Raw genomic sequence first — 27051 nt, 5'->3', positions numbered from 1 at the left:
CTAACATGTGAGAGATGTGAAACTGGAAGAATAAGAATATCTCAGGCTGAAAAAGGGAGGGAGTGGAATTAAACTGGAACTAAATGTCCTGCCTCCTGCATGCCCGCCTGAATGTTGCGGACATTTTCGTGTTGTTGTGAATGTATACGACCCAGATAATCTGCGTTATTCATGTGTTTTGAAAGCGAAGCTCCGGAAAATATCAGAAAAAAGTATCTGTGTGAAAATATGATCGATGCTTAGGCTTATTTTTGTTTCACTGCTGCTTTTATTCCTTTGTTTAAACTTTGCAATCCAAACCTAAACTTAACCTTCACAAGTCTCAGACACATTTAGTACTGTATGGCTGCACCACTAGACTACAACACATTCAATTTCAAGTCTACACACAACACTGAACCCAATTTATACACTTAACTGTTAGATTGTCCATTGTACTGCAGGATGAGTTCATGACATAGAATACAAACACATCAGTCAGGATTTTTTTGAACGGCTGAAGAAAACCCTTCTCAAGTCGTATTTTGACAGAGCGAAGGGCTGATTGCTTTCCTCAGCTTGTGGCCTCAGTGTGCAGCTTCGGCAATTCAGACCTTAGAAAGAAGAAGTGAAGTGTGCTTGTTGTATCTTTCACTGAAAAAGAGAATGACTGACTGTAAAGTATTGATGTTTGTGCAATATTCAAACCAGCGGCTTTTCACATCATTTCACTGGAACAATAATTCACCTCATTGTCTCTTACAACTCCCGACTGAGTTTTTGATTTCAAGTTGTAAATGAAGTGAGAAAAATTACACCCACAGTGTCATGGTGATTCAATCCCCACATCCTGAGCGGGGCCTTCAGGGATAGAAATGAAATGGCTCTTCAATAACAAAGCACTTTTAACTGTCCACTGTTTCCAGCCTTAGCCTAGGATCTACTTCTCGCGACATTGAATTCAAGTCAGTAAGTGGGACAGATGATCCGAGAAGTGAGAAACACTGAAAATATGTTTAAACTAGAATTAGCATCCTTCTGTTGTAAGCCTCCACCTGCAGCTTCAGTCCCTCCAGGTGTTCTTGCATTCACAGTGAATGGTAAATGGATTTATATAGTGCTTATCTAGTATTAATGACCACTGAAAGCTCTTTACAGTACAGTTTTGGTCTTTCACACACACATTCACACAGAGCATCTATGTGTAGCACTTTCCGTATGAGAAGTTCTTGGGTTCAGCATCATGTGGAATGAGGAAGACTGGGATCGAACCGCCTGGTCGACCGCTCCCTCTGAGCCACAGCCGCACACTAATATGAAGTCAATGTGATCTTTGACCACTGAAATGTTATTAGTGAATCTTTGACTCCAAGTGACATCGGGTCAAAGTTTGGAGAGAGTTAGACACGAGATATCAAGTTCAACCATGATTTATTAGGTCACTGTGAGCTTGACCTTTGACATTCGACCACCAAATTCTGTATCAGTTCATCTTTGAGTCAAAGTGAATTATTGCACCAAATTTGAAAGGATTCCCTGGAGGTGTTTTTTAGATATCACGCTCACAAGGCAAAAATGGGTCAACAATTAAATGTATCAACACTACACCTGGCATTCAACCAAACAACATTTTAGAGTGCAAGCGCAGAGTTTGAGTACAAGCAGACAGAATCTGATGGGCTATTTGAGTGTAAGTGCTGGGTTTTGAGTGATAGCAAAGATCTGAACATGAAATCAATAAGTCACATTCTCAAACTGAATGACTACGCTCTCGAATGGAAAAAAAGGTGAATCGAAAGCAAGAAAACATGAGCTCACTCTTCACCTCGAGAACACATGAAAAGATAAAGCTGGTTGGCAGGGACGACAAATGAGTAACGACAAACAAAGCAGACAACTGATTGAAGGACACACACACACACACACATAGAATCCACAAAGCCACACTGAGTGTATGACAAATATATACACAGGAAGTGCCTCCCACTCACTCGCCCCTTCATGCTCTCTCTCTCTCTCTAAACGTTACTCATGGCAGTGTGTTGCTGAGCAGCAGCCAGTCGTCTTTTTCTCCCCTCACCGAGCTCACTCTCTCTCTCATCCTCTTCTCCGTCTCCCTTGCGCGCTCTCAAGCTCGGCGGACGGACAGGACCTTTCTCCTCCTCTCCCTCTCTTCCTGTCTGTTATTTCTTTGTACCATCTTCCTTTATCTTTTCATATTATTATTATTTTCCCTGCCTGCCACCCCCCTTCCCCGTGTCAGGGGCAATAGTGGGGGTCCCCAAAGTGTGGGTTTGAGAGTGTGTGTGTGTGTTTTGGAGGGTTTCGGCATGGAAGCAGTGGCACTGTATACGTTCCGTGCCACTGAGGGCGATGAACTCAGTTTCAACAAAGGCGACATGCTCAAGGTAAGAGAATAATCTATCTATCTATCTATCTATCTACATACATTACTCATACTTGGACCAATCACCCGGCTCTCTCTACCTACGCTGTGATAATTACAACAATTATAACTTTAGCGCCTACAGCTCTTGACATCCTATTTCCAGGTGATGCTGTTGCTGACTAAAAGAAAGAGCGGTGTTGTAGACGGCTTCAACTTCTCCGTCTGTTATGATGATTATGAACATTTTCCTATTTGAGATAAGGTTTTTTTTTTTTGGCTGGTAGCTGAGACCAGATTTCTATCTTTATCTACCAGCTTGTTTTGCAACTGATTGTAAACTTAGATGAGTGAGAGATGAGAAGAACGATGGATGACGTATGTGCTGTGAACGTGTAGCTGGAGCCAGCAGCTAGTTTGCCACACAAGAGCAGAAACAGTGTGAAATAGATCTAACATCTGTCTGAAAACATCTGTACTAATTAACAGTAATGTCAATTTGCTACCTCGCAGGGGTTAACCCACCATATATCTAGATCTTGACCAGCAGCAGTAACTTCCTGGACTTTCTGCTGGTTGCCAGGAAACTGGCGAATCTATAGTGAGATATGTATAACCTTTTATAAAGTGGCAAATTGTCATCTCATGTGCTTCAGGCTTGCTTTTCCGCCTGTTTTTAGTCTCTGTGCTAAGTTAAGGAAGCTGTCTCCAGGCAGTAGTTTCATATTTACTGAACAGACACAAGCGTTTCATCAATATCTTCATATCTGCAGTTACTCAAGGAATGAAAGTCTATTCCTTTAACGGAGTCTATTTTTGCAATGAGATCCAGCTTTTGTATTTTTCTGACGGCTAGCAGGCCAAATGCAACGCTGAGACATTTTCTGCACAGCTGGAAATTATTGTCGTAGAAAATCGTCCCTCTAAGACATCAGCAGTTAAAGCTCGGAATTAAAGAGCGTGAGCTTCTTTCTGGACTTAGAATACGCAGTGGCACCAGCTGTTCCACAGTCATATGCAAACAAATCCATGGAAGAAGACAGCGAAACCAATTTGTCCTCCTCATTCTCTAGCTCTTATCATGATATTGCTGTGGCCACTTCTACGTGCTACTGGTTTGTCACTGATCTCCGCAAGGGTTTAGAACTGTAGGAAAATTGTACAAATCGCTTGATGAGGAACCCATCCCATCAAATAGCACAAAAATAACCCATGACATGAATTTGATGTCGTCTAATGGGATAGTGATGCTTGAGGGCGGAATTTACCTTTAATCATATGCAGGAGGCGAAGTTATTATTCATCCCAGACAGACTCTGTTCCAATATTTGAGACAATATGAGATGGCATTTAGTTTTGTTGCCACGTCAGTGTTTTTGCAGCAAATAAATGTGATTTTCTATTTCCATGGAGTATTTATGTGCAGATTAAACTTGGTTACGTCCTTTTTTTTTTTGGATAAGCTTTTTTCCAAATAACCTACTTGTAAATCCTGATGTACTTATTTTTTTGGCTTTGATCAGTGCACGATGAAATAATATTATACTAAAGTCACAGAGACGCATTTTTTGTGACAAAAATGGGACGAACACTTAAAACGCTGTTCACTTTATCTGCTTTCTTTCCTCCCACTGGGATAAAGTGCTGTCTTGTCTTAGTCAAACAGCTCCAGTTCACACAAACTGTACTTATGTAGTTCTGCACATTTGTTCATTGCTACTTGCAGCACAGATGGACTGAACCTTGTAGTATCATTAGAAAATCATGAAAAATGTCCAACACTAAAAAAATACTACATTTAATCATTAATAAGATCACACTTTATAAATAAAGAGCTTTATTTTCATCCCAAAGCTGCTCTTTTCCCACCTGAATGGAAGCATATAGATTTGTTTCTGTCTTTTTTCTGGGGTGGACATTATTTTGTTCATATCTTTTTGTGCAGCAGCCATGTGATCAATCAGGTGGAGTGGAGTGTGGGCTCATAAAACAAATTATAAAAATAGCTTCATAGTTAAATTCAATAGACACTCTATTTTAAAGCCAAGCAGCGATGCCAAGTTTGACACAAGGGAAGGGACACAAAAGTGGGAAATTTCTTTTGCTCTCCAAACCTAAAAAACATCAATGTGACAATCTGGAATTTTAATTGGATTTGGAAGGTGTGAGTTCTCTGTTAGTAGCAACGAGTCAAATCCCAGGAATAGCGGTTAGGTAGTAGAGTCGGTACATCCCTTCACCAAATTACAAGAATGTACACATTTGTAGCTGAAGTCTTTATTCGTTCATGTCCCGATCCAACAAAAACAAGGGCATCACTCAGGCCATTTCTGGGCCTCATTTATGATGTTATTTAGATATTGGTAGTTCAAATGTTCATGCCAGAGACTGTAGATGAAAATGGACATTCACTTTTCCAGGTTGGGAAAGTGAAGCCATTGCTGATATGCCTGAAACCTGTACAGTCTTTCAAATGACCAGCAGAGGGTGACACCACTGGTTACAAGAACATTTTTAGAAAAACACCCTACTTCACTTTCAAAAAGTTGATCGTCTCAGTTTCTGGTTTCAAGTCTTCGATAAAGGATGATGTTAATTTTTACTCATTGGGACATGGATACCGTGTGATTGACAGCTAGTGCCATCCAATGATGGCACTGGTCAAAATTTCAAACTCAAGGCATCAAAAGCGCAGCTCACAAACCAACGGGTGATGTCATAGTTGATCGCCACTTGATTCATGCTGAATATTTTATGCTGAATATTCCTTCATTCATTTCATGTCATTCATTTTGGATTTTTAAATGTGAATTTATTGTTAAATCTATTTTTTAAGGTCCTGAAGGAGCTTAGTCAGTCACAGCTGAATCATTGTGGGTGGTGGTGGATAAACATCCTGAATATACATTTTAAAGACATGATTCAGATGGGTCCAAAAGGACGTAGCTAATATTAGAACAGCATTTAGAATGTACAGCATCTAAATAAGTAAATACTGGAAATGTTGATACAACATTGTGTGTACAAAATACTGTGGAACAGATTCAGGATCTGTAATATTGGCAACAGAGCTACAGCAAGACCAAATAATTACTGAAATAATGAAAGTGGACTTGCTCTGTAAGAGCTCAGAGGGGTATGAAGTAGCAAAAGCAGCAACTTTCTGAGAGAACGTAGATGTAGGTACAAAGAACAGAGAGCTTCAGAAGATATAAAAGGAAGAAATTATTTATAGATTTTGGCTAAACTTGGACTCGCAGTGCTCTGAACCAAGACAGACTATGTGTGATAAAAACATAAGCAGGGATGTGGAGTTTTCCCATGAGGCAGGGCGTTGCCCAAAGATTACGGGGCCTGGTTAACTATTGCTTATTAATTAACTAATAAATGGTGGAGCTGTCAGGAGGAAGTAAAGACGAAAAATAGGAAGAAGTGGAGAGCTGTAGATGAACTGTAAAGTGCCCCCTGGCAAAATGGAATTGAGAAGCAAAATCAAGAAAGGAAATGGAGAGGGAGTGTGGTGAGAGGTTGGCAAAGTCTGAGGTCACAGGGTCACAGTGATGAATTAACTGAGGCTGTGGTTGAATAAGCTTGACAAGAGAATGATGTGCAAATAATGGCCAATGGCTCAGCTCTGTGATCGATGGTAAGAACAGTAAATCACTCCACAGCCTGAATGCAACATCGTACAGCAGTGTAACCATGAAACTAGCTGGTGCATGAAATAAAGTTCCAAAAGGCAGAGAGGAGACAGGGGAACTTTCTGACAGACAGTGGCAACAAAAAGAAGGTGAACCCTTCGGAACTGTAGAAACTTGGCAAAGTTCCAACAAACAAATGATCATTCAAATATTCGTTGGCTGAAAAACGAACTCCGAGGATAAACGTGAACAGAAGATAACTGGAGTCAGGTAAGAGGTGCCTCAGAACACGATCCAGACCGACAGACCAAATTTAGTCTGAACAGAAGAATCGGTCTTGGTCCGGATCAAACTGAACAATGGTTTAAACACTTTTTTGGACCAATAGCAGGAACTCGAGCTTTAGGCAAAAGAAGAAGGAGGGGATGTTTACGAAATGACAAATTTACATGTTGACTGTTTCACAGATAAAACACAGAGGCAACGTGAAAAGTAAAAAAAAAAAAGATGATGAAGATGAAATGACTTTAGCTCTGCAGGGTTGATAAAAAAAAAAGGTTTATGAGACGTGTCACTGTGAGCAGCCGAGCGGAGCGAACAAAACAACAGTTTAAAATATCAAAATGACGGGAATGTCACAGCTGGATAGGAATCATGAAAAAACACATGATTACAACGATGAAAGAAAAAAAACTGTGACAAGACAGATGAAGGAGAAAGTATAAAACAGGTAAATATGAAACTGGGACATATCAGGTGTCTCTCGTGGTGGCTTCATCACTTTTCTGTTTCTAAGCTTGTCTAAAACATGTCCACAAAAAAACAGAATAAGAATTAGAAGACGATTTCAGCTTAATTCAAAACAACAAGCAGAGAAGGGATGTCACTCACTTCACTAGTCCAGCCACTTCCGCTTTGTTTTGTCAAGCCAATATTTGAGATTTTTTTATTATCATTATTTGAGACATACACAACAATGTATGGGACACAGACATTAAACATTTGTATGGGCATAAACTTCAGGTATTTATGTGTTAACTCAGGTTTGCGTTTTTAAAATGTGACTTCATGTTGTATTGTGATGTTAATTTTGAACAGTAATCTTGTTTCCTTTGGGATTTGTGTGAATTAATAGCTGTGAGTGTGTGTGTGTGTGTGTGTTTGTGCTCATCCCTAGATCACCAACATGGAGGATGATCCTAACTGGTACACGGCTGAGCTCCACAACAGAAAAGGCTTTGTGCCAAAGAACTACATCAACCTGCGGCCGCACGCGTAAGTTCCTTTACGTGTATCTCACACTGAGTGCTAAGCCTTAACTGAAACCTACAGCAAATTTAACCCAAATCTGAACCCTGAGTCTTAAGCCTAAATGGCCTCATGGCTCTCTGTGAAGCTGATAACTCAAACTTGTCCCAAGGCTTCACACACTCACACACACACACACACACACACACACACACGTTTTCATTGGTAAAGCAGATGACTACATATCACACGTCCAGCACTGGTCCGTCTAAGCAGCTCATCAGTGAGTGTGTATGGCTTCAGGCGTTTTCTGCTCTGCTTTGGACATCTGCACTCCGGCATAAGGCAGCCTACCCAAAGGGACACACTCGCTGCTTTACATAATTGCGCACAATGCAGCCGCGTATAAAAGTGTGTGTGTGTGTTTTTACAGTGAAGCTGCTGGTACACCCTGAATCTCCATCAGATGGTCATGCACCAGCTGGGCTCTACTTCTTCTCACTGTGACAAACACTAAACTGACAGCACAGCCATTGCAGCGGCTCGAGCTCATTAATGAACACTGATGTACGGTCCAGTTGGAGTTTGTGCACACCACGGGGAGATGTGTTGTCTGCTGGGAAGTGTGTTTACGAGAGTGTTTCCCCTCCTCCACATTTCTTCACAGAACCATGTAATAAACCCCCAGAACACTAACCTTGTGACCTTAAACGAGATCGTCCTTTAATTTATCCACCATACTGGATATGTTATCTGCTCATATGAGTCATCAAACTGCCGTTGCGGCGCGCAGGATCATGAAAGCAGAACATCATTTATGCAAGCCTCGCATCCCAGCAAACTGCTCGACTAAGCAAGACTAATAAGCAAAATAATAAAATGAAAAACGACACTATTACTTACGCTTCACCACTGACAAATGAAATACAGCATTCTGGGATTTGTGTTGAGTGCATATTTAGCTGCGCGTTTAAAAATAACTTCACAGACGTTCTAATTTCCACCACACTCTCCTTCATTTATCAGCGTTGATATGTGTAGTGCTGAACAACACAAACATGCAAAGTTTTTAGATTTTCAAACAAACGCGAGAAACATGTTTGTGGCTGCGATACATCTAAACAACACAGATCGTATTGCATGAAGCTGTAGCATCACTGACCTCGTTCTTTCATTCTTACTAATGTTCTGTATTTCATGTCTTTCCTCCAGCTGGTTCGCCGGCCGTATATCCCGCGGTGTGGCCGAGAGTCGACTCAGACACAGGGAGTGTGGAGCTTTCCTGGTCAGAGAGAGTGAAAGTGCTCCCGGAGAGTTCTCCATGTCCGTGAGGTAGGAGAACATCGTACTATTAGTACTATTCTTCATTGTTCATGCATCTTCTCACGACTGCAACCACCCTGTTTCAATTACTACATCTATGAACATATGTGCGTATCCCTCCACACACAGTATCAGTCCCTGTTTTTTGATTATTTAAAGTGCTATCAAAAAAGTTCCGGGATTGAATCTGCAAATCTGATTTACATTTGGCCACCATCTTGAAAGAAGTCAACAACTTGTGCCACAAAACATTGCTCCCAGCACTCCTGCCTTGATTGGAATGCTCCCTGGAAGTCCCATTCTGTAAGTGTGTCAAGCACCATCTGTGCCACACACTGGATCTCCTCCACCGTGTTAAAATGGCAACTCCTCAGATTGCATTTCATTTTGGGGAAAGAGGGGGAAGTTGCGGGGAGCCAAATTTGACAAGTAGGCCAATTGGAGAGCTGTGCTGGTGTAGCCAAAGCCCACGCTGTGAGTGGGCGTGTTGTCATGACGGAGAGGCCAATTGATATCACGCCACAGTTAAGGTTGTTTGCAGCGGATGGCCTCCCGTGGACACAATGAAACAGTCTGACCCTGCACGACAAATTCACAGTGCACAGTCCCGCAAATGCCAAAGAAGCTTGGCCTCGGTCACACTCTCGACCTGATGTGCCGTCTTGGGTCTCAGAGACTGTCGGCTCTTCCACCGTTAGGCTGCTGTTTGGTCTCTGGGTGATAGTCGATGATCCTCAACATGGAACAACATGTGACACGGAATTTGAAGTTTGCTCTCTGCACAAGGTTGAGGTCCATGGGAAAATTGTGAATGGACACGTGCTTGGTTGCAGTTTGCACCTTTACTGCAGGAGCATTATCAGGCCTTGCTCTGTTCGGGCACAACAGGAACAGTCACAGAACTTTTTGCACCTTGTACATTCTGAGCAGTCACAGCAAGGGGGTTTAGAGGACATGGTGTTGGGAAGAGGGTAAAAGGGAGGATCTGCAACCCCTCTGGCCTGATGTGAGCTAATCCTGTCTGGCACACTGTGGCATCTGGAGCTGCTGAACCGGCCGATCCGTTGTCTTGTTGGGGGATGAAGGTCAGGGATGCAGCTGAGGCTTGGCATTGTGCTCCTGAGGGCTGTGTGGATATTAGAAGTGTGGAGCCAGGGTGGTTGTGGGTGTGTGTGGTTGTGTCTGAAATTTGGCTTTATTAAGAGGCAGGTCTGGAACTGAGGGTTGGCTCCTCACTTGCAGTTGGGGCTGTAAGATGGCTCAAGTCATGGAGTCAGATTTTTGGGTTATGTCAATGTCTGGGTTTGAAACGCTTTCCCTGTGGATTTGTCTTATGTCTTTGGAAAACAGGACAGGGAAGGAAAAACTAGGTTGTCTGCAGTAAGGGAATTAAAGGGGAAAATAACAGATGAGTGAGGGAAGAGAAGGGAGGTGCTGTGTGTAAAACAGGTTTGCCAAGAGGGGACAGAGAGGATTTTGCTGTTACTTGTTTTTTTGGCACTTTGTTGGTGTGTCTCTCCGGCTGTTGTTGCTGGATGGTGCAGTAGCTTGAAAATTGGGTCAGGTGTTTGTGTGATTGTTTGTGTGTACATGTGTGTGGTCCTTGTGTACTGACAGCTCTCCTGTCGGAGGAGATGTCCTGGCAGGAGTAGCTGTGAAGATTTCTGCTCAGTGTGGTCCAGCACGAGAAAATCGGATCCACTTTCACAGCCATGAATGGAGCCATGAGAGGGAGTTGGTTTGAATTATTGTAAGAAAAAACAAATTGCAGGTGAAGTTAGAAATCATGCAACACCGTTAAATGTTACTTTCAGTAAAATTAAAATGAAATCCCTGGCTGCAATGTTTCTGGTAAAATTGTCTATATTTCTATTTTTTGAAATTGATTCATTGATGATGTGACAATTTAATTATATATTTTGAAACTAAGTGTCATTTTCATCTTCATCACTTTGATAAGTTTTAATAGTTGTTCTAAAGTCAAGGTATGAGCCTAGCCAAAAAAGTGGGAGAATGTTATCAAACCTTAAGTGAAGAATAAAGTAAAATTAAATCTCAAATTCCTATAACTTTTAAAAACTTGTGACGGATAATAATTCACTAAAATAACACAAACAGAGGAAGCCCCAGAGACGAATGCTGTGGTACAAGCTCTGTTGGCCGAGGCAGAATGTGAATGCTGCAAATGTAAATTTAGCAAATTTGCAATTTGCTGACCAAACATAGAGAAACTGGTGTATAGCAGCCATTGTTGTTTCTAGCACAGGCTCACCACGCGAAGTAAGTGGTGATGTCATAGTTCCTCAAACGCACCTTTTTACAAGTAAAATGTTACAACTAAAATCTGCACTTTGGATGGCACTTGTAAAAATCTCTGTTTTAATGATTTAAAGTGTGGCTGAGAGGCTCGAGACGCGGAGGAAAAACTAAGTTTGGCAGAATATCCGCATTAGTGCTGACAGGGCATCAGAGACAGAGCAGAGGGGGCCTTGTTTAAAATGCAGACGACAGAAGACAGCAGAATACTTTTTGAGAGGTGTGTATGAAAGAATTTGTGGCAGGGGACTAGCTTCAGACTGCGCCTAGTGAAACTGTCCCAATGGGTTATTTATTAGCAGTGTATTTTTGGAAAGTGGAGCGAAGTGACGCCAACCTTTATAGAGAGAGACGAGGAATACATTTTGCTGAGCTAGGCTTTAACAGCATAATTTGACTCAGCAGCAGATGCAGCCAAAGGACAGATTTAGTCTTTTCTGAGTTTCTCACAATAGAATAATATCGATTTATTCAGAGAAAGAATATTTAAAGAGCTAAGATACGTCAACATAGTTTTAAACAAAAACGGCAGGATGTTGTTTGGCTGGATCCATTTTGCCAAAAGTGTAGTCGAAGAAACTTTCACTTTTTCTCAAATGGAAAAAATCTCACTTCCTGATTCTTTTGTTCAATATCAGTCTGTCACCGGCACATTAAACTCTCAGCTGAATGTTGCTGTGTTCAGGCTCTGTGAGTCACCACAGGACAGGATATGTGAAGGTCTCCTGAGATTATTTTATTTTTTGGATCTTTTAGTGTCGTTTTGTTTACTGCCATTTTCTCCTTGAGTTTGAATTGCGCTTTCTTGTCTCTTTGTCTGTGAGAGCATGACATCACTTCCTCTTTGAACGCTGGATATCCTCTTCTGTGACTCACCTCAAGGTCGTTCGACCACAGCTACGTCCTGTTTGACACAATCCTCCTCGAAGCGAACAAAACAGCTCATCAACACCCAGGTGTTTTTTTTTCCAGTGGCCTTTGTCTTTTATCAGGTGAAGATTCTGCAGAACAAAAGACGTTTTTCTTTCAGTCTGATGGTTCGACTGAGCCAGATGTCTGTCAGAAACTTTTGTGTGTGTCTGTTTCCCAAGGTCTTGTTATTGACGGAGTTCAATCCATGTGCTTTTCCCTGAAACTAAAACAGATATTCTTTAAAATCCATGTGTTTTTTTGGTATTATGTCTAAATTAAGGTTTTTCAGCCACAGGATAACCATCGTCCTGGCTGCCGTATTTGACATGGCCTCATTCTTCCAGTGGCTGATGGCTCATACGAACTCGGCCGTTCGTTCAGCCTCCTCGTCGTCAGACATCATTTGTCTCTTATCAGGGTCATTACTCTAAAGGGGAACCGTTAAAGGGAACTGACCCTTTGGCTTATGCTTATTTTATAGGTTCATAATCTTCTCCACAAGTTCGCTGTCCCATGAATGTCGTCACTTGGGGGCAATTTCACACCGAGTGACTCCTGATGTCCCCTCAGACAGCAGTTAATTTAGTTTGACATGTTAATGCTTGTGGATGCATTATAATGCACAGTCAGTGAGTTATGTAGGGCCGTTTTTGAATAAATATGTAAGTGTAATTAGGTTAAATTCTTCTGTATTCATATTTTAAAAAAGAAGACCAATACCGAAACGACTCCAATGTTTGAAACACTTGCAGAAAGTTAGCTTGGCTTGGTCTTTTTCTCACAGCTTTAACCACAGTTAAATTGCATAATTTACAGTTCAGTGACCAAAGCACAGCGGAGACAGACTTGAGAAAGACGGAGACACAAATACAAAGAGGAAAGACAGAGTAGAGGACAAAGTTTAAGAGAAAGAGCAAACAAGAGTGAAAGCAGATAAAATAAGACAGTAAAAGGAGAAGCTAATGGTGTGGGGGAGGAGGTGTGGGGGACACACATGATTTATGTTCCTATTTATTTGTTTACACATGAGCTAATAGAGAGTAGAGCTGGAATTATTTGCTTTCTAGCCAAGTGTTTGATGAGAAAGAAGATTGACACCACTCATATGGTTTAGCACAGAAGACGAGGAACTAGCTTTAGCCAATATTGGTAGTTTGTAGTTTTTTCTTGGTTAGGCCCGAGTAAAACTTGGAAGGGCTTTTGACCTGTGGCTTTCGATTCCGCCTGTTGAGATTTGTCTCCTTGAATCAGACGATTTCTAACCTCGATGCAGCTCCGTCTCTAAAAGTTTATATCATGTAATCTGGCCAATCTTCCTCTATTGAACTTCAAATTTACCAGTTGCAAATTGGAGATATTTATCCCCTGAAGTTCGGTATCTCTCCACCGTGCAGCAGATCTTGTTCTAAACCCGATTGTATAAGTCTGTCCTAATTTTCAGGCTCATACCCAGGATGGTTGAATTCGTCATATGAGATATCACATTTAATTAGTCTCAACAGTATCATGTGTGCACTCAGAGTTTTTATGTGGGAGGGTTTTGAGACTAATTAAACACCTAATGAGGAGCTGAAGACAATGTAAAGCTATACAGGGAAGTCTTTTCATAAGAAAAAGTAACTTATGAAACTACTAGAACTATATAAACCAACTCTAATTAATTTGCAAACGTATATTTTCTTTCTGATGATAACCGACTCGAGAAGACACCGTTACTTACTTTCTTGGGCTCATATAATTTATATCTGAAAGGCCTCTTTATTTAGCAGTCAACACACATGCGACGGAATTGCAGCCACCAAATATCTTTTACCATTCTTCAATTCATTCGTTTCAGCCCATACATACAAACACACACACACACACACACACACACACTTCCTGCCCCATCTATCTCAGCAGGTGACGGTCTTTTTTAATGCTGCTCGCTCGTTCACTCACTCACTCACTCACTCACTCACTCACTCACTCACGGACTTGCTTGGCTGACATGCAAACCGCAGGATGTCACAAGAGCAAGATAATACACAAACAGCACACACACACACTCATGACCACTTCTCACCAACGAGCTGCCACTCACGACATACAAGCCGTGATCGCACACAGCATCAGTAACACATCGGCTGCCACATGTCAATCCCAATAATCTGTGATTTGCAGCGAAGCAATGAGAACGTCTTTACACGACCACCAGTTACACACACACACACACACACACACACACACACACACAGTTAAAGTGACAGCTTTAGGTGCTGCAGACATCTGCTGATGTTTAGAAAATGAACCGCAGATTAGACGGGTGGGGGGTCGGCAGAATGAGAGACAGTCAGAACAGGGAAGTGAGAATAGATTGATGGAGGAAGTGGAGAGACCATGATGGACGGATGACCTTCATGCATTTTGAACTGTGTTGGCACACAGAAAAAAGTGATAACAAAACTTCTGTCCTCTTCTACAGTATCTTTCACTGTGTGTTCTATCTCCGCATCTATTTCATTTTCTCTCTTTTTCAATCTTTCTCAGCCTTGTTCTCTCTTAATCTCTCTGTCGATTCGTTCTACGTGGAAAAATCACATAATCTCTCTATCGCTGTGGGCCTTAATTACACTGGATCAGGGAGATAAGAGGGCACTTGGAGAGAGAGAGAGAGGGTGTGTGTGTGTGTGTGTGTGTGTGTGTGTGTGTGTGTGTGTGTGTGTGTGTGTGTGAGCGAGATGGAGGAAACAGTGTGTGATGAAGCTGAGACAGATGCTGTCTGTCTTGTTATATAGCACACTATAGTTCTCTAATGTCTCTGGGTGATAAAACCTTTGTCAGCTACAATTTATATAGCGGCAACATTTCATCTACTTTCTCTCCTTCTCTTTTTCCTTCCTCTCTATTTGTATACAAACTAACCCTGCACTCACCACAATGAGATCACTGACCTGTGGTTTGATTTGTTCAACAAGCAGAGGCGTCGCTAAACTGATGCAACACGCAGAGCTGAACAATTCAAAATGGAAGATTATCTTGCTGTTAATTAGGCAGGCGGGGTAACTCAGTCATATGCCAGCTTGGTTGTGATCCTTAATAAATGTACAAATGTAGAAATAAATGAGTGAGTAAATTTATAAATTAATAATTAATTCACTAAAAGAATAAAAAATAAATCCAGAAATAGCCTTTTTTTAAAATAACAAACTATATTTATTTATCTATATTGATGTGATATTTGTCGTTAATGTATATAATAAGTGAAATTTGGCGTTGTTCTGCATAATTATCCAGATGTGTCCAACATGTACACTCTCCAAGTGCCCTCTTTGTTCCTTTATATTTCAACTGGATTTAGTTTAAAATACACTTGCCTTTTCATCTCCTGTGACTTAGCCTCTAAAAAACAACTTTATTTTATTTGACATGTCCGTGTGTGGGTGTACAGACAACCACTGAATGAAATGGATGATTGCATTTTTCTGTTTTCAAGCTTTTCTGTTGCGGCATTAAATTTTAAGTGGACATCTTTTGTATTTCAAAACGGACTCAAAACAAACAACAGTGTGATACATGGCATGCTTTGTGTTGCATAACAGCTGCAGTAAAATCTAAACTAGATGTAGTGAACAGGCCGCAGCACGATGACGTTTACTTTTCCTTCCCTATAAGTATTTGATGATGAGGCTGTTTTACAATATTTGTATCCCCTAAAGGAAGGTCTTTAATCTCTGAACTCTTTTCTTTACCTGACACAGCTTCTTTCTTAATAATTCCTGACAGACAAACAGCTGTCCAGGTGCCCAGCTTGTGACAGTAACACAGCCCCACCAGTAGGACGCAGCAGAGGGCACCCCACAGCCAGGGGTAATGGAGATCACTGTCAGCTGCATGTGAGAGCCAGTGGAGGATGAATCACAGAAGCAATAGAGACACAGCGGAGCAGATAACAAGAGGAATTGCGATAGGGAGGGAAAAGTTAGATAGAAGTCACATAATAAAGAAGTGAGAGCAACACAGAGAGAGAAATATGGACCCAGAGGCACAGCAGAGGAAAGAAAGACTGACAGATAGCACCGCTGCTCACACATAACGACTTCATGTTCAAAGACTACAAAGGCTGGTACAGTGCCAATCTAAAAACAAGTCAAAAAACTTTACATTCGGCTTGATTGAATGTTTTGAACTGAAAGAACGCTGTAGATTCATTACTTCTCAGAGACCGACTGAGGGTGAGAAGAGGGGAAACGAGGACACGCAGGGTGAAACAGAGGAGGCAGAGAAAGAAGGGCAGGGTGGAGGTGTAGCTGAATGCCATCCAGTCATCAGGGAGTCGGTCCTGCTTGTTCTCGGAGCTCAACGGCTGAATTAGAGAGAGAAATCCTGTGTGAAGAGACAAGCCGATGCTCATTTACTAGCTTGGGACAGTGCCAGCCAGTCGGACTAGATCGAGCAGGAGCCTGGTGAGGCTCAGATGCCAAATTGTGCTGGATCCAGAGAAAAGACATTTATAGCAGGAACCTGCTACAGACAAAGATGGGAAATAAGATTTGAAGCGTCATTAACGACACACACCTACTCTGTGATGTGTTTAGAAACATGGGGGAGTTGCACTGACTTCCTCTGCATATGATGATGCCGTTATATAACAACATGATCCTGGGGAGATGTCCAGATTTCTAAAGATAAGCTTACAAGTTACTTAGCAACCGCCACAGAGCCAGATAGAGGATCAGGTGTGATTGCCGACAAACACAAGGCAAACTTGAATCACAACAACGAGGCACGCACACTTCAACACAATGGCTATTTGTTTGACACCATCTGCTTTGAACAGAATCTACGACCCACATAGATGTAAATGTTATTGTCAGCATTTCACTTCCAACATAAGACTCACACACACTAAAAACAACCAGCATGACTGGTAACTGCCTCCAATCTCTACTAATTATATTGATGTAGATTTTCAAAGTTGCTTTTTCCATATGCAGATAATGGCTAATGTTTTTTTGGCCGTGTTGAACATGAACACAGATGAACATTAATTAAAAGAGGAAGTACAGGCAATACCCGAAGGTTTTTCCTTTTTCTTTTCTGAGCAGGAAAATGAACAGGACGACACTGACCGCATGCCAGCTCTGACAGCTGACAGCTGTGGAGTTAAAATGGTGGTGGTGGGGGGGGGGTGGTGAGAGGACTTAAGGCCAAGACTGTTGTTATCAAACCAAACATGTTCCAAATGCTTCACATGCAAAAAGCAGTTTGTGAGGTGCAGACATGTTGCACTCGACCTCGATCTGTTGCACTTTGTTCATCTTCACTGTTCGTTTCAATGTGGCAGGAACACGCTCAGACCAGATACTGTTTAGAAAGATGGATGCCATGACGGGTCCGCAAAAGTTAATTCAAGGTGGCTGGTGACAGCTTAAACCTCCTCCACGTTAGTAAATGGGACAAAGTACAAGTCAAAGGATTTTTTTGAAAGATGTTTCTGTCATTAGTTCTTATCACACTGATGGTTCAATAGTTCATTTGTCCAGTAAGTTTGGTTTTAATTGTTATGAATGGGGTGAAATGTCACGACTGACATCAGGAACTGACTCACGATTGTTCAAGGACGTGTCCCGTCACAGAGCTCTGGCTCCAAATTACTTCTTGAATGGTGGCAGCGTTGGTATCTGGGACATTCCGGCCTCATTCGTCCTCATCCATCATTATATACAGTTTAAGGCTTGGACACGTCACTTCCATTTTTTGTTTTTAGTCCAACACTGAGCTCCTCATCAAATTTCTGATGCAGAGAAGCCGAACATTGTAGCACCCATAATAATTTACTGACACTTCTTGAACCCACTGGAGATATACGAGGAAGCACAAAACGCTATGAAGGCCACATTTTTTAAGAAATTCTCTCTATCTCTGTTCACTTTGCAGCTATGGGGACCACGTTCAGCATTTCAAGGTGCTGCAGGATCGCTGTGGTCAGTACTACGTGTGGGACGAGCTCTTCTCCTCGCTCAACGAGCTGGTGGAGTTCTACCATAGCAACAGCATCGCTAAGGAGAGGAACGTCTTTCTGAGAGACCCCGAGCAATTCGCTAGGGTGAGCATTGTTTGATTCTTTTTAATTCAATTTAGCCGTCTGAAATACAACAGCAAACATTTCTTTTTTTCTTAAATATCACATTAAACGATATGACTGATTCCTATTGTGTGTGGGAGATTAACAGTTATTGCAAAGAGAGATGTGGCTTTTTCATTAAAAAAAAATAAAATTATTCTTCTTATATCACACATTTAATTTCTAGTGATCCTCTTTACCAAACTGCTGTTTCTTTCCATCTCTGAATGTCCTTTTGTCTCACATGTGTCCTTACCAAGTATTTACCACTATTTTATTTTGCAGTGTCATTTTAAATCTCCTCTCCAAACCATTTCAAACACATCTGTTCCCGTCATCCTTCATCTCTTCCATCCCCCTCTTCTATCTGCTGCCGGTGAAACGAATGAAATCTTTTTTTCAATCAAATGTTAAAATCAGACTGTCAGGACAAACATAAAATGCTCCTGTGTGTTCATATTTCATTTTGCAGCGACTTCAAATCATACGTATAAACATATATAGATTTTTCTTTTCTTTATAACAGCTGACAGCTATGGGAACAGTCTATATGTTGGTGAGATTTGTGACCGTGGCAGCAGGGCTTGATATAGAGGTGCAGCTTGTAATGAAAGATCACAGGGGTGCCGCCGGTTAGGAGCGGAACCAAATCAGTCATCTTGGGCATGGAGCCAAAGGGAGGGAGCACTGCAGCGCTCGGGAAAACTGATTTTAAAGGCAATTATTTACTTCACTCAGGATTTAGTCTCTTCATATAAGTCTGGACAGGGCAGTACTTAAGTTTAGTATTAGTCCAGTTTCCCTCCATAGGTCAAGCTGTCATGATTTTCCTCCCATTTGAATTTGATATAGTTCACTTCATAAATCATCGCTGTTCTAAGTAGACAATCCTCCAAACCTGTGAAGGGAGAACAAGTCGTTCAGGGCGTATCCCAAACTTCTCACAGTGTTTTCTCTCAGGTTCAGCAAGAGAAAGTGCACATGACTTGTAGTTCCCATGATGGTGTCACCATGGGAGAAGCGGCTGTTGTCGTTATTGTGAACTCATTATGCTGACAAGATCACATTGCACCATAACTATTCCTGGGAGTGGCACAGGCAAGAAGCCCGCAGGCGTGCTCGGTCGCTGCGGAGGGGTTTGATCCACAGTGATCCTGATGTGACAGCATGTTCTTATCACTGCAACAGCAGCCGCGTGCTAATACTTATCACATCGCACTCGCTTCTGCATCCTGGCACCTGAGAACAGACCGACAGTCTATACGGGAAGATACGCCGTATAATTCTACTTGATGTACAGCAGGCAGGGTAAACAATAACTGAACAAACTAACCCTAACCACAACAGATGTTTGTTCATAACCATTCTTGCACAAGAGCTATAACAACATAACAGTGATGGCCAATAAAACTTTAATTTCCACCACACTGACTTAACATGTTTGAATAGTCTTCTTGACAATTTGCCCAGTAATTAAGTCACTGCACTTTATCTTCATCGCATTTAGAAAGTCCCTCCGAGTCAAGGATGACAAGGATCCAGATGCAATTAGGCCACATGACTCAGTGGTGACACAGCTCATTATTTGTGGTGACGACTAAACATGTTTAATACGGTTTGTCAAAATCTCAGATGACCTCTGTGGTCAGGCCTTCATATTAATTTAGATGAAATGATGATTTACACTTTTCAAAGAAGAAAAAAAAAGGTATCTTTATATATCTAAATATCTCAAATTATATCTCAAATTATCTCTTAAACATTGCAAGATTTTTGAATATTTCTACCAATTTCCCCAGATCTTAATGAAAAAAATATTTAGGCAACTCTTTCTATTAATGTGTCCAATTTGGTTATATTTAAGAGGGCTGTGTGGACTTCTAGTTTTTTTTTTTAATCACAAAAATTATCTCGCAAAGTTAAAGAAAGTAAAAACTATTTTTCCTAGATCCATCCCTTAATCAAAATTCAAAGGGTTCCTCCTTTGGTCATACCCCATCTTTTAAGTTTCTGTAAAATCGATTCTGTAGTTTTTTTTCGTAATGGCGTGTGACACACACACCCACACACACACACACCAATGAAAACATAAACTCCTTAGTTTTTTTCTGAAAAAAAGAATAAAATATCAAGCACTGTATTAATAAAGTCCTATAGGTTCATGACCATACGCAGCCCTTAATAATCTGATATGAAATGTGTTGAGTCTGTAAGCCTGTCTGAAGCCTCTGCTCTTTTGAAGATGAGCCACATGTATTGATCCCTGCGATGTGTGAGCTTTACTTCAATATATCTGGACCTTCAGAGGGAGCGAGCGCTTTCTTTTCCCCCTTGATATCAACCATTTTCTAAAACTTGATCTTCTATCTCAGATGAGTTGTGTCGTTACTGGCAGTTACTGCTGCCGCTGTATTTCACCTGGTGCAGCAGCAGCCTTTCAGATCAGAATGACAGGTTTTGATCCTAAAAATAGTGCTGTTGCTTCACAGAGCAGCATCTCCACAAAGATAACCGTTGTTTAGTAACATCCAGCTTCACAACTCAAAACTTCCACCTTATACTCAGTCCTCTAAAACAAATTGCAGCCGGAGCAGGTGCAACCGAAGCCTTGAATTTGGCTGCAGGGTTGTTTGATGACAGTTAGACAAAAGACAATTGACTCAACCTGCTTATTCCCAACAGTCATTCTGTCATTGTCAAAATGAACTTCTGTTGTTAGTGGATCCGCAGTCAAACCCAAGGAAAGTAATCCTGTTAATCTGTTTCCTTTGACAACACCTGCATGAAATAAGGACGGTGGGTGAAGAAATTGCCGCAGATGCTGCATTATTTCCCTGTTTTATGGTTATACCTTTTACTGAAGACATTAATTAGATGTTTATGCTTATTTATTTCATTCGATTCCGGATCCAAAGGTCACAGTGACCTCATATGAGTCTGTATAAATACGTTTAATTAATGATTAATAGTTTTCTCTGCAAACTGTAAATCTAACGATGAAAACCTAAAAGATTAACAATGATACAACAAAACAAAAGAGACAAAAGCCCTCACGTGTGAGAGGCTGGGACTTGATGTTCTGGGAGTTGTGCTTGAAAAATGACTCAAACAATGAACTAATTATCAAAGAAGCTGCTGATTAATTTTCTGTTGACTGATTAAATGAGTAATCAGCTCAGCTTTATTCTTTAGGCAGTTACTGCTCTATTTACAACACTCTACAGGACACTGAATGTGCCGAGACATACACTGTAATGAGCTGGATACGTTTCTTACCCATGTAAAATAAGAATAAAAAGTATGCAGTGCGGTATCAGGTGCAAAAAACGTGGAACATCTTTTCCCATTCAATCTTACATTTGATTTATTTCCTCAGCGTTTGTTTTTCAGTAAGCAGGATTATACAAAAACAACTGAGCTGATCTCCATGAAATGTTTTGGCCCTAAGAAGAACCATTCAATTTAAGAGCAGACACAAATAAAAAGGCAGATCAAGGATGTTTTCCCTTTTTCATTTTCAAATTGTGAAAAAAGTATCAATACAATGATCAACCACTTCTACTAATTCTCAAATTGGCCTCAAGATGTGCTTTGTTCCAAATTATTATTCAGTTTCATAAAACGGTTGTGTTTTGCTGGTCATATACAGTATCCGCTGTGTCATTCCAACACTGACTCATTGGTTGTGACTGTTGTTGAACTGTGGGTCACTGTGTTGCTTTGTCACGACCTGCAGATAATCTGACAACATGCCCCACAGCTGAGTGTCGTGCTGAAGGTGCTGTGTTTACCTCCGCTTTGTTGTAGTTGGTCCACATCGGATCACGGCAGATGAGTCAAACCTTTATGTTCATGCGCTCTTGTTTACTTTACTGTCTGTAACTGTTTTAATTAGAGTCTTAAGGGGTCGGTCATATTTTCCATTATCTATTTATAAAAAGCAAATTGGCAGCGATTCAGCAGCAAGCATTCTGCAAATGCAGATCCACTGTCTGCCAATATACTTATTATGTAGTATACAATTTATTTGGTGCTTAAGATTTATTATTATTATCATTATTTTGGACTCATCTCAGTATTGAATCATCTAAGAAAAATAAAATAAACTTTTCTTGAGTTAGTTTTCTCATCTTTCCCTGCAGCCTGTTTTCATCTTCAGCCTCAGTCTCAGCAGAACAAAGATTATAAACTGCATCTTACCTTTTCTGCAGTATCGTCTTAGATGTGAAAGTGTATCATGGTCATCTTCAATCCAAGCCAGGGGTCTTGGTCTCTGCAGATTAAAACAGAGCTGGGTTTTACTTGTCATTTTATAGAAAGTCATCATCACCTGGTATTTGTATCTGTCGAGCTTTATCATGGCCGTCAGCATCAACAAAGCTGATTGACTCATATCTGCTTTTCTTGTGGTTTCAAACATCTCTGCTGTAACTGACGAAGGAAGAATTCCCAGTTAACTATAGTCTGTTGGCTCCTCGTAATGGATCATGCATATTCATCGTCATTTGCAGGCCTAACCATTTGTAGGGTAGTTGGACAACGGTGGTGAAGAAAGCAACTCCCATAATGCCACGCTGCTTCATGACATCAAGTCTAGTGGCTGAAGTTACATATCATACATTTAAGGCTTCATTTACATGGATTATTATGTCAGAGGGATAATTGAATTGGAAAAAAGCTTTTTTTAACATTCTGCCAGATTCATTCAGCAGCTCTCTCCCCGGCCTCTGTACCGTCGCTGTGTATGCTCTCTACCAAACATATATATAGTAAACACATTAAATATTAAATACTAATATTGTACCCACTTCTGCTGTTACCAACATACCGGTGCAGGTTTTAGTCAGTGACACTAAAAGCACAAAAGTACAAGAAGAAGCGAGTTCTCACATCGCTCCCTTTAGACCTTTAGATTATTCATTGAATGTATGAAAAAGAACTTGTGTTAACTTTAACCCATGTACTAGAAATTATTCGAGGAAATATTGTGTTGGGTTGATTATCCCTCTTTCTCTTTCTGACCCCATCAGATGATCGTCTCTTTTTGTTTTTCATGATATGGGTCAGTTTCATACATATAGAAATCTGGTTTAATCTATGAATGTAATCCATGTTGCAAAAGCTTCTGAGATGTTTTGTTGCAGCGGCTTCTTAGATGCTGCGGTTTCTTTTTTGTGTTGTCTCTGCCATTGTGCAGTTTGTCTCTCCAAGCTAATTCCACATCAGCTCATTACATGGCCTGAGATCACTTCTTATCTCACCACGGCAGGATCGGAAATAATTCTCAGTCTGTTATTTTTTTTCTTTTTTTTGTCACTTGTCCAACCAGCATATCCCCAATGTCCTCACTAAGCTTTTTCTTCAAATAAAAAAGCCGCATTAACGTTGCCCTCTCTTCTGAGGGGAAGTGGAAACAGAAGCTCTAAAAGCCCAATGTGTGTGTGTGTGTGTGTGTGTGCGGAGACAAATCTATTACAAAGCTGGAGCCCGCTGATGTTACGGAGCTCTCACTCTGGGTCGGAGCTGATCACAGGGCAGCCAAGCACTGCTGATATGGAGGGACCGTATATTTCTCCTTCCAAACCGCTGTTTACAAGTTGGCGCTGAAAAGTGAATGGGTTCTTCCAGTGTTGTCACACACATTCAAATATACACAAAAGTCACAGGATTGCACATTCAAACTCCCACAGCGAGCAAACAGAGGCCTGCGCACACACACTCGCTCACACCCAAACTCTCAGGGCGTGCGAGCATGCACACACAACCTCGAAGTCTAGACGAGATCAGTAACACAAAACAGGATAATACTGTGAGGACTTCTTTAGATTAATAGATTGTGTTTGTCTGTCTTGAATCTAATCCTGCCGTCTGGTTTGAGAATATTGTGCATGTGCCTGCCTGCATTGAGATTCAACACACTTTATAACATCATGTCAGGAGTGGAGATAAAGCTTAAATATGACCCAGCTCTCTTTTTTGTATTTGCCTTCCTGTAACTCTGTCAGTTAAAGTTTTCACCTCTCATTGTCAAATTCACCGTGTCAATATTTGTACAGGGTTAAACATATTTGTGTTTCAAAAGTCCCTGAGGCAACAAAAACAATTTTTATAAAGGAAAAGGTTTTTTTTTTCTTAATGAAAATTGAATGAAAAAGATAAATAAAATATATATTGTGCTTTAATGAATCAAAGATTACAATCTTTAAAGTGGACGCAACTTTATGGTCTTTCAGCTTGAATACTCTGCTTTACTGAAGTGGATTTGAACTCTCATACACCAGGGAGTCAGCTCATGCTCTTTACTTCCACCTCCTTCTCTGCCTCTCTCTCAGATTCTTAACGTCTTTGTTTTTATTAACTGATTTTACAATTAATAATTTCACTTTTAACCAACTAACTTTTAAGGCACAGACCGAGTAGTTAAATGTGTGATGACAGAATGATGACCTGCAGAATGAGCTTTAGCTGTTGTGCGTATGACAGGGAGTGTCGAGGAAGATGCAGTGCGGACAAATCATGTTAAGTTCCAGCTGATTACTACCAAACATAATGTATGATAATACGTTATAATAAAGCAAACGTTATATCGGAAATGGAGAGTTTTTCTCCTTTGAAAGAAGAGCAGAGGTTGGCAATGAAGGCTTTCATCCATGGAAAAGATATTTTACTCTTGTCTTCAGATACAAAGTCCAGCTGACGGTGTTTCCCCCACAAACCACTAACATTGAAAGCTAGTATATTGAGAGGTAAAAGAAACATGATCAAAAATGGGGTTTGATTTCCTGACAGTCTTAAAGAGTGTGGCTCAGTGACCACTTTTTATTAACTTTCTCTCTCCCTGTTTGTCTTCTTCACTTCCACAGCGTCCCCATCACGCGCACGCTCTCTTCGACTTCTCCCCCCACCACCCTTCCCAGCTACGCTTCCTGCGCGGCGACGTCATCGAACTCATTGACTGCTCCGATTCGCTGCGCTGGAGGGGCCGTTGCCATGGGCACGTGGGCTTCTTCCCACCGGAGTACGTCCAGCCTATTTACCAGTGCCAATGAACTGACGTGTCAATCAAACGCAGAGCCAACACCGCAGGTTCCTCGATTGAGCCATCTCGACCCTCGCCCCCCCACACTGCTCCCCTGCTCTGCACTCGCCCAATTAATTTCCAGAGTGGACGACTGACGAGCTGATGCTGAACTGCTCTTAAGTAACTGACTCCTCCAATTTCCTGTGATGTCACAAGCCTCGTCCAATCGGTTGCCACAGCGTCATCAATTGCTCTCACCCGATCCCACGACCCCACTTCTCTGTAATCATAAAAAATTCCAGATTTGGACCTAAACACTGTGGAGAATTCACAGACTAACACACACACACCTAGACATAATCATTTATTGCAGCTTATACGCACTGCTGCAGACTAAATACTGGAACACACACACACTAACCTGATGGAAAAGAATGAAGGGAGTGTGTGAGGCCCACAGGAGCGAGTGGAGGAGGGTCAAGGTTTTCTTTGCTGCAGATGAGTCAGGATTCGCTCCGGCACCTTGCAGCCATTCCCACAAGGAGATCCGGGGAGCTGGGCGGAGAGACATGGAGAGTTATTGTGTTGTGAATAAATGGGAGAGTTAGTGAAGACTCTGTGAAAACTGACACAGCAGATTCCTCTTCCTCCTCTGGACTGATGTGTGTGAGGAGAGATTCTGGGTTTAAAATGTGGGCCTGAGTACGTTAAACTTTATTTAACTGTTGTTATTGGGTGACAATAAGATGTGTGCATGAGTATGGGGATACTGTGTGTGTGTGTGTGTGTGTGTGTGTGTGTGTGTGTGTGTGTGTGTGTGTGTGTGCGTGTGCGTGTGTGTGTCTTTGGACCAGTGAGATGTTCACTCCCCAATCACTGCTTTGTTTTATACATGTATACACATAGCCTAAAATGTAAAATGCTCATCTCAACATATGGACCATTTGTTTCTATGTATTTATTCTTATTCATGTGAAATCTTAGAATACATATATTACAAGTGAGATTTAACTCTTTACAAAGCTTTTGTTCCTGTTGCAAACAACTGATTAAGAGAAGCACATTTTACGTGATGAACAGTGAGAACAAGGACCGGTCTTCCCTAACCTGTAGTGACAAATCATTTCAATAAAGTGATGCATTTATCTCTTTGAACTTGACCCTTGGACATTATTGTTCTTTAAGAACAGAGAATGACAAACATTTCACAAATCTGAGGTTAATCAATTGTGTCACATCTCAATCAACATAAATATTATAGCAACATATATATTGGACTTATATATTCGACATATATAGTCATGAAAATCTTTGCTGTGAAAGATGTTTGTCAAAGTAGAATGGTTCTAGTTTTTCTTGTCTCTGCGTCCTTGTTTTTAAATTGTTTTTCTTGCTTAGTTTCGCAGACTTCAGTTTGTCCAGAGAACATGTGACCATAAATGATTAATCGAAATAACAAAAACACTAATAGCAGCTGAATTCATGGTGATAATCATTACATGCCGCTGTACAAACAATTTTGTCGGTCACTGGAAGAATTTACTGTACTAATAAGGTCATTAGTGTTATGACAACTGTGCACATGTCAGATGAGATCTCATTGTCAATTAAGCCTTATTACCACCATGATCTATTAGGTCTGAATGTGTCCATGAGTGTGACTGAACAGCACTTCAACTGATGACACACTTTCAATATATTTCATTATGGAAGTTAGCCTGTCACTTGACACTAGACTGGTGCTATGTGAGGAATGCGGCGCTGCTTCTCTCACCAGGATGTCGTGTTTGAAATGAAGCAGGTTTATATTCCGTTTACATTTTTCTTTCAGTCCTTTGTCTCCTCCTTAGTTTTTTTTTTTCTCTCAAACAAACCATGTTTTTCATTCCTCCTGACAGAGTCACCTCTGGCTTTGCACTGACAGTCAATAAACCAGCGTCATTGAGCAGGGGAGAAGAAGAAAGGTGTAACCAGAAATAGCACTTTCTGTTCTTTTTAAAACTGCAGAGTCACTTTGAAGTGCGTGCGTGACAGGCTGGCACAGTTACGATGGCATATTTGTGTCATACATAAGAAGTGAGACGACTTAAATGTCACTGACACAGTCACAAAGAGAAAA

General features: G+C 41.1%; 1 protein-coding gene across 1 annotated transcript; it reads left to right on the top strand.

Moving 5' to 3' along the window:
• The first annotated feature begins 1978 nt into the window (after positions 1-1978).
• Positions 1979-26087, top strand: grapa (GRB2 related adaptor protein a). Its single transcript, XM_020103014.2, has 5 exons — positions 1979-2387; positions 7184-7281; positions 8467-8586; positions 17725-17893; positions 24775-26087. The coding sequence occupies exons 1-5, from the start codon at positions 2310-2312 to the stop codon at positions 24958-24960; spliced, it is 651 nt and encodes a 216-aa protein (XP_019958573.1). The 5' UTR covers positions 1979-2309; the 3' UTR covers positions 24961-26087.
• The last annotated feature ends 964 nt before the right edge of the window (positions 26088-27051 follow it).

Source organism: Paralichthys olivaceus, chromosome 5 (assembly GCF_024713975.1).
Source record: "Paralichthys olivaceus isolate ysfri-2021 chromosome 5, ASM2471397v2, whole genome shotgun sequence".
Taxonomy (NCBI): domain Eukaryota; kingdom Metazoa; phylum Chordata; class Actinopteri; order Pleuronectiformes; family Paralichthyidae; genus Paralichthys; species Paralichthys olivaceus.
The sequence above is the reverse complement of the archived record's forward strand: the minus strand, read 5'-3'. Positions and strand labels throughout refer to the sequence as shown.

Coding starts and splice junctions, on each gene's coding strand:
- grapa (XM_020103014.2), top strand. CDS start 2,310: ATGGAAGCAGTGGCACTGTATACGTTCCGTGCCACTGAGGGCGATGAA. Junction 2,388..7,183: donor ACAAAGGCGACATGCTCAAG/GTAAGAGAATAA, acceptor GCTCATCCCTAG/ATCACCAACATGGAGGATGA. Junction 17,894..24,774: donor ACCCCGAGCAATTCGCTAGG/GTGAGCATTGTT, acceptor TCACTTCCACAG/CGTCCCCATCACGCGCACGC.